General features: G+C 45.4%; 1 protein-coding gene across 1 annotated transcript; it reads left to right on the plus strand.

The window, feature by feature from the left end:
* Window positions 1–873: 873 nt before the first annotated feature.
* Window positions 874–7,844, plus strand: ctr9 (CTR9 component of Paf1/RNA polymerase II complex). Its single transcript, XM_027011248.3, has 23 exons — window positions 874–1,018; window positions 1,578–1,676; window positions 1,900–2,139; window positions 2,244–2,361; window positions 2,508–2,597; window positions 2,699–2,955; window positions 3,056–3,163; window positions 3,256–3,492; window positions 3,607–3,696; window positions 3,819–3,947; window positions 4,071–4,254; window positions 4,355–4,443; window positions 4,527–4,712; window positions 4,802–4,889; window positions 5,087–5,235; window positions 5,327–5,443; window positions 5,558–5,703; window positions 5,814–5,885; window positions 6,039–6,321; window positions 6,415–6,566; window positions 6,665–6,758; window positions 6,883–6,995; window positions 7,088–7,844. Exons 1-23 carry the CDS (start codon window positions 974–976, stop codon window positions 7,479–7,481), a joined length of 3,480 nt encoding a protein of 1,159 aa, XP_026867049.1. The 5' UTR covers window positions 874–973; the 3' UTR covers window positions 7,482–7,844.
* The last annotated feature ends 213 nt before the right edge of the window (window positions 7,845–8,057 follow it).

Genomic DNA, 8,057 nt, shown 5'->3' on the forward strand with positions numbered 1-8,057 from the left:
CCCCAAAAATCAAAAATATTTCATAGGCTGTTCTTATTGATGGTTTGCACAGTTGTGTAGACAAATTGTGAGCTGCATCCTGTTGGCTGTAGCTAGAGGTAAGTGTGTTATTGAAATAGAAGCCCCTCAAGCTGATGTTGAGGGAGGCTGTGCTTGTTTTCATCCTGGTACACACATCAAATCCAGCTGACATGGCTAGCCCCCCCACTCCCAGCCCACTTATTCTACTGCCAGTGTACTCATAACAGGACACAATGTCATAATGGACCATTTTAATTAACATTCTGCCGTTTTCCATATCAAATGGTTCAGATAGGCCTATCCTCGACAGTAATCATGCCTCCCACTCAACCGCTCTTCTTTTTCCCATGACATGACCAAAATAAATAAATCAGTAGGCTACTCACAAATTCAAGTTCAAGTTCGGTTTATTCGTCACATACATAGTCATACACAGTATAACTCGCAGTGAAATGGTGGAAATTATTAACAAATTAACTGACTGTATAAGCGTTGTATTATTGTTGTTGTTGTTGTTGTTGTTGTTGTTATCAACATCAGGTATCTAACATCTGATAGATGTTTTCAACTTCAAATCAGCTTCATTTTTATAGTGCTTGTAAATTGCAGAAGTTATACTGTGTAAACTTTATAAACCTTTATCTAAACTATTGGTTAAAAACAACGTTACCGTTTCATAAAACAAACCCTAGTACGCAAATTAATATACTACTACATAAATGAACACAGGGGTATTAATAGGGTAATAAAATAATCTTTCTCATCTATAAACCTGTTCTAATTGATGGTCTTGGGTGAGGACTGGTAATTTGTCACGTTCCGCTTTCTTGTTTACTCCGGAAGTAAAAGACATTGTTGTTCTCACGAGTAGCGGGTTGTGGCTCCAGTACGCGAGAGAGAAATTAGCTTCACTCTTCTGACTGTTCAGATTTCGAGGACTTAAATCGCCAGCATGTCTCGGGGATCCATTGAAATCCCCCTTCGGGACACTGATGAGGTGGGCAGATATTTCACAGGCTCAGATGAACTTTTCGTGTCTGTCTTTGTTGCTTATCTAACGTTGGATGTCTGTGCTAGCTAACCAACTAGCCTAGCCTAGCCTAGCCTAGTCTAGCATATCTTAGCTAGCGTTAGCTGCCCTTGCGTCATCATCAGGAGTTTGCACTATTTAACAGGTTGCACTGCTTTACCTGTTAAAACGTGTTAAAACGAACAATACAGTCATTACATGCAGCTAGCTAAGCTCTCTCTCACACACTTACACACACACACACACACACACACAAACAAATAAACCGAGCTGACCTATAGTTAGCTAGCAAGCTAACTACTTCTTTGGTCTGCCAGGTAACCAAGCAACTGTTAGTTAAGTTGATTCTGAATGATCTAACTTAGCTAACTACAGAACCTGGGGTAAGGCAACTAATGCTAGTAAGAACTCGCTCAAGTCAGCTCTTCGGTAATGCTCTTGCTTCATGTGCACACAAAACAAAGCTGCATGACATTTGAGCCAAGGCTAGCCAATTCAGTTGTTTTGTTTAACTTTTACTTTTTAGGTTATTGAGCTTGATTTTGATCAGCTTCCTGAAGGAGATGAAGTCATCAGTATCCTCAAACAGGAGCACACACAGTTGCACATATGGATCGCACTTGCTGTAAGTTACAATATATATATAATTTTCCACACGTAGGGATATTCAAAATTATAGTGAAGTACACATGGCTCACTAGGTTTCCTGAGATTTTGGACAGAGGTCCATAAATAAATAAATATATATATATATATATAAAAATTAATGAAATTGTAATTTACTTGTGCTGTGGTTGACCTCTGGGAAGCCTGAAAACTGCTAATGTAATTGTAACATCTTTGGTCAGCTGGAGTATTACAAACAGGGAAAGACAGAGGACTTTGTGAAGCTGCTGGAGGCAGCGCGCATTGATGGCAACCTTGACTACAGAGACCACGAGAAAGACCAGATGACTTGTCTGGACACTTTAGCTGCTTACTATGTTCAACAAGCTCGCAAAGAGAAGAACAAGGATGCGAAGAAAGACCTCATTAACCAGTCCACCCTTCTATACACCATGGCAGACAAGATCATCATGTATGATCAGGTGAAATAAAAACTGTTTTTTATTCAAGCATGTTGAGATGGAGGTGGCCTATCATTTGTTCTGCAGAGAATAAATCTGGTGTCTTGCCTGTGTGTTTGGATCAGAACCACTTGCTGGGAAGAGCTTGCTTTTGCCTACTGGAAGGGGATAAAATGGATCAGGCAGATGCACAGTTTCACTTTGTCCTGAACCAGTCCACCAACAACATACCTGCACTGCTAGGTTAGTAAAGATGGACCTGCACCACCTATTTAACAGATTTATTTAAACTTTTATTTTTTTTTATATGTGAATTTTTTTTAGCACACTGATTAAAAAATTGATTGTCTTTTCCATTTGATGTAATATTTATCTCATTGTCTTTACAGGTAAAGCCTGCATTTCTTTCAACAAAAAGGATTACAGAGGAGCTTTAGCTTACTATAAAAAAGCACTACGCACAAATCCTGGTTGCCCAGGTGAGTTTGATGAGTTTCATTACTCCAGATTTGCTGCATTCTGTATATTTTCTTGATCTTGTATCCCTTAATGCTTAATGCTCACTGTTTATTTTCTGCAGCTGAAGTGAGGCTTGGAATGGGCCATTGCTTCGTTAAGCTGAACAAACTGGAGAAGGCTCGTCTGGCTTTCAGCCGTGCCCTGGAGCTAAACCCAAAGTGTGTGGGTGCCCTGGTGGGCCTAGCCGTCCTCGAGCTCAACAACAAAGAGGCGGACTCTATCAAGAACGGAGTGCAGCTGCTCTCCAGGGCATACACCATCGACCCGAGCAACCCCATGGTGCTCAACCACCTCGCCAACCACTTTTTCTTTAAAAAGGTAACAGGACATGTGATTTCCCACCCCCCTCCAGTTTTTCCAGTGTTTCAACATGCAACCTATGCATTTTTACCTTTTGTTCTGTTTTTTTTCCCCCTAGGACTACAGTAAAGTCCAGCACCTGGCCCTTCATGCTTTCCACAACACAGAGGTGGAGGCCATGCAAGCGGAGAGCTGCTATCAGTTAGCCCGCTCTTTCCACGTTCAGGTAGGGAGAAAGCACCAGATCTCTGAAGCGAGCGAGCCGTTTCGGTTTCAAACTTGCTGCCACTGAACCTGTGCTCTTTGATTCCAATGTAGGAGGACTATGACCAGGCTTTCCAGTACTATTACCAGGCCACTCAGTTTGCTTCCTCCACCTTCGTCCTGCCGTTCTTTGGCCTGGGCCAGATGTACGTGTATCGCAGAGACAAAGAAAATGCCGCACAGTGCTTCGAGAAAGTCTTGAAGGCCTACCCCAATAACTACGAAACTATGAAAATCCTTGGGTCGCTTTACGCCACTTCAGAGGACCAGGATAAGAGAGATATTGCAAAAGTATGTTTTGGTTGCTGTCATTAAACTAATGTAAATTGTGATTGACTTATTTTGTTAAAGTGAAGCAAAGAAATCAGATGACCTTTTCCTGTGTGTCCTGACTAAACATTGTAGGGTCATCTAAAGAAGGTCACTGAGCAGTATCCTGATGATGTAGAGGCCTGGATTGAGCTTGCCCAGATTTTGGAACAGACAGACATCCAGGTAAGATGTAAAAGTATTTGATTATGTACTTGCATCTGTTATGTAATGAAATCCATTAGTTTTGACAGGTTATCTTATGTTTTTTATCAATTCCTTCATCCCGATCCCCCTCGGCCCACCAGGGTGCACTCTCTGCATACGGAACAGCCACACGTATCCTCCAGGAGAAGGTACAAGCTGACGTGCCTCCTGAGATCCTCAACAATCTGGGAGCACTACACTTTAGACTGGGGAATCTTGGAGAAGCAAAGGTAAAGCGGACAAATTGAAATCACCAAATGTTACTTGTTACCTTTTATGGGATACGTTAACTGGTCTGTGAGGGATTGGAACAGATCACTAAATCACTCCCACCATGTTTTTGTTGTTGGTAGAAATACTTCCTGGCGTCTCTGGAGAGGGCCAAGGCAGAGGGCGAACACGATGAGCACTACTACAATGCCATCTCCGTTACCACGTCCTACAACCTGGCCCGACTCTATGAGGCCATGTGCGAATTCCACGAAGCTGAGAAGCTTTACAAGAACATTCTGAGAGAGCATCCGAACTATGTAGACTGTAAGGATCTCCAAAAAACCCCAAAAAACATTTGTACTTGAATGATTGCACTTATTTTTCCAGGTCAGTAGATATTCAGAAGGATATTTGTTTGTTCTAGGTTACTTGCGCCTTGGAGCAATGGCCCGCGACAAAGGCAATTTCTATGAAGCCTCAGATTGGTTCAAAGAAGCTCTTCAGATCAACCAGGTAGTTACCGTTGATTTATTTTGTATCTGCTTTTCTGTTTTTGTTCTTTGCAGCCATTATTTATAGATTTCTGTGCTGTGCAGGATCACCCAGACGCTTGGTCCCTGATTGGAAATCTCCACTTGGCCAAGCAAGAGTGGGGTCCTGGGCAGAAGAAGTTTGAGCGCATCCTGAAGCAGCCGTCTACCCAGAACGACACTTACTCCATGCTGGCGCTGGGCAATGTGTGGCTGCAGACCCTGCACCAGCCCACTAGGGATCGTGAAAAGGTGCTCCATACGACTGAATGCTGACCAGGTCATGGAGTGAAAAGTGACTCGCCACTCCTACTGGCTCATCTTTGTACTTTTTGTAATAGGAAAAAAGGCACCAGGACAGAGCACTAGCAATTTATAAACAAGTTCTGAGGAATGACTCCAAGAATCTGTATGCTGCCAATGGTATTGGTATGTGCCCACCATGTTGATGTGAAGTGACTTGTTTCACTCTGTTTTCTTAATGGTATGTGATAGCTGTAAATGTTAGAACTGTTTCTTCAGTTTCTTCCATTTCAAGCATATTTTCATTCTACATTAGTTTTTCTTCCGTTTTTTTTCCCCCCCATCTCGCTGATCTACCATTGGGTTTAATGTGTCCACCACAGGAGCCGTTTTGGCCCACAAGGGTTATTATCGCGAGGCTCGTGACGTGTTTGCCCAGGTGAGGGAGGCGACGGCCGATATCAGCGATGTCTGGCTGAACCTGGCACACATTTACGTGGAGCAGAAACAGTACATCAGTGCTGTGCAGATGGTGAGAGAGACAGACATCTGGCTTTGTTGAGAATCCATTCAGACAGAGCCTCGTGCCTGACGACTGTTTTTTTTTTTTTTTGCATCCCCAGTACGAGAACTGCCTAAAGAAGTTCTATAAGCACCAGAACACGGAGGTGCTGCTGTACCTCGCACGGGCACTTTTCAAATGCGGCAAACTACAGGAGTGCAAACAGATGCTGCTGAGGGTAAGTCCATGGGTCATGTGGATATCTAGAACTGATCCAAAACCGACCTGCGATGTCGTTATGCCTGATTGATGTGGTTCTCCCTCGACATGCCTGCACGCTGCCGTTTGTCAGGCGCGGCACGTGGCCCCCAGTGACACGGTGCTGATGTTCAATGTGGCCCTCGTACTTCAGCGGCTGGCCACGCTGGTGCTCAAGGACGAGAAGAGCAACCTGAAGGCTGTGTTGAGTGCCGTGAAGGAGCTGGAGCTGGCCCACAGGTGGGTTGGCCTCCTCGGGTCTGGCTGAACTGGAAACCCTGTGGCGTGCTGACCCGAGGCCCGTTTAAGGCCCCTCTGTTCCTGTAATGCCTCTCTCCCTGCTCACACAGGTACTTCAGCTATCTCAGCAAGGCAGGAGACAAGATGAGGTTCGACCTAGCTCTTGCCGCAAGCGAAGCAAGGTAGGTAATGGGTCAATGTTCGGCAGAAGCTCTGCATTCTGGTCTGGCTTTGGCCTTAAGAACTCGTGGGTTTGTTCAAAGCTGATGCCATCACCATTGGGCCCATAAGCAACGCCATGCCCACATGACGTAGTGTACCTGTTGGCCTTCCAGGCAGTGCTCCGACCTGCTAAGTCAGGCGCAGTACCACGTGGCCCGGGCCCGCAAGCAGGACGAAGAGGAGAAGGAGCTACGTGCCAAGCAGGACCAGGAGCGGGAGGTCCTCCGGCAGCAGCTGCTACGCGAACAGGAGGAGAAGAAGGTCCGAGAGGCAGAGGAACAGAAGAAGCTGCTGGAGCAGAGAGCTCAATATGTGGAGAAGACCAAGAACCTGCTCAGCTTCACCGACGAAATGAAGGAGGCGGCTAAAGAGAAGAAGAAAGCGAACAGCGGGCGGGTGAGTGTGCGCCGGCTCTGGGCTCGGCTCAGCTTCTCGCGTTTGCTTTACATTTGAGAGCCTTGCGAGAACCCAGATTTCCTTGTTTGTCAGCGCAAGAAGGGCGCGGAGTACGACGACTTCGTTAACGATGACTCCGACGAAGACCTGCCCATCAAGAAGAAGAAGAAGAAGAGGGGCAATAGTGGGAGTGAGCAGGAGGAGGAAGGCGAGGGAGAGAAGAGAGCCCGTAAGAAGAGAAGAAGGTGAGGGGTCGTGTGGTCCGAATGTCGGGGTCTGGGTTGTTTTGGGAGGAAGTGGTTGGACCTTGGGTTGGACCATGCTTCTGTTGCTGCTACTCTAGGCCAACTAAAGGTGGCGAAGAAGGAAGTGATGAGGAGGGAGGCTCGAGGCCCAAGAAACAGCGCAAACCCAGAGAGCGCAAGAGGTTTGAGAGGGTATGGACGTCATTTCTCATAGCAGCAGTAGTGGTTGGATTCTATGACTTAATTTTTTTTTTTTAGTTTTTTTTTTTTTTTTTTTTTTTAAGAACCAACTTCATTATCTTTTTCCCTCTCCTAGCCCAAACCTGAGCGCATGCCACCATCTCTTAAAGGGAAGATCAAGTCCAAAGCCATCATTTCTTCCTCGGATTCCTCTTCAGATGAGGATGGCCTGAAAATTGCAGAGGACAGGCAAGTCAGGAGCTACTGGTGCCATTTTGCTTTTTTTGTTTAACATGTCTGAGCCACAACTCTTACCAGCTTCACCTTGTTTCCTTACCCAGAAACCCGCGGGAGAGCGGTTCCGGTTCAGATGACGGAGGCCACCTGAAGCGCATTGCTTCGGACAGCGAGTCGGAAGAAGAGCGCAACCGTTCAGGCAGTGAGGGCGGCAGTCCTCAGCGCTCAGGCAACTCGGACGAGGATGACTCTGGCAGCGAACGGCCAGTGAAGAGGAAGAGGATTCAGCAGCAGTCAGACTCGGAGCAGTCAGATGACGAGAGCAGGAGGAGCCGCTCGGAAGGCTCAGAGGACGAGTCCCCGCCCGGATCGCCGGCACCGGCCTCGGAGCGGGGCTCGGACAACGAAGGCTCGCCCCAGCGGTCAGAGAACGAGTCCGAGCCTGAGGGATCAAACAACGAGGCCTCAAACCGGGGCTCAGAGGATGAGAGTGACTGAGTCCAGTCATATGGCAGAAAGCATTTGTCATGATATGAACCTAACCTGAGTCTCCGAGTCAGTTTACCCTTTGTTGTTATTGTAGCCGTCAATGTTTGGTTTTTTTTCTTTCATTTTTTGACACCTTGACTCGTCAGAAAGCAAATAATGCTGTTGTACTTTTCATCAGAGTTGCTGAGAGTTTCTCCCTTGAAGGGTAGAAGACATAAGCCAATGATTTGAGTAAGCACTGTACTTGTAAATCCTTTTCATGCTTTTCATTATTTGGAATAAACCAATATGCACAAATATTCAAAAGTAAGGGATCCAATATAACAAGATGTGTACATTTAAATACTAAAAATAAATCATTTTCAAACTGTCCTGCATGTTTTTACAGGTATTAAATGATCAATCCTGCTTTCAAATAGAGATATGACATCAAAACATTTGCCGCTTCTTTACATATGATTTTTATTTTTATTCTTTTTTATTTTTTTTGTCTTTTAGGTGCATTTTATAAGAATACAGGACATTGCTACCATTTGTTTTGACAGCTGCCCTCTACCCTGTGCATCACTGATTAGTTTCTGATCC

Source organism: Electrophorus electricus, chromosome 3 (assembly GCF_041902795.1).
Source record: "Electrophorus electricus isolate QZ-2024a chromosome 3, ASM4190279v1, whole genome shotgun sequence".
Lineage (NCBI taxonomy): Eukaryota > Metazoa > Chordata > Actinopteri > Gymnotiformes > Gymnotidae > Electrophorus > Electrophorus electricus.

Excerpts from the sequence above, each read along its gene's own strand:
- ctr9 (XM_027011248.3), top strand. The coding sequence starts at position 974 with ATGTCTCGGGGATCCATTGAAATCCCCCTTCGGGACACTGATGAG. Across the intron at positions 6,567-6,664 it reads GCCCGTAAGAAGAGAAGAAG|GCCAACTAAAGGTGGCGAAG; the intron begins GTGAGGGGTCGT and ends CTGCTACTCTAG. Across the intron at positions 6,759-6,882 it reads AGCGCAAGAGGTTTGAGAGG|CCCAAACCTGAGCGCATGCC; the intron begins GTATGGACGTCA and ends TCCCTCTCCTAG.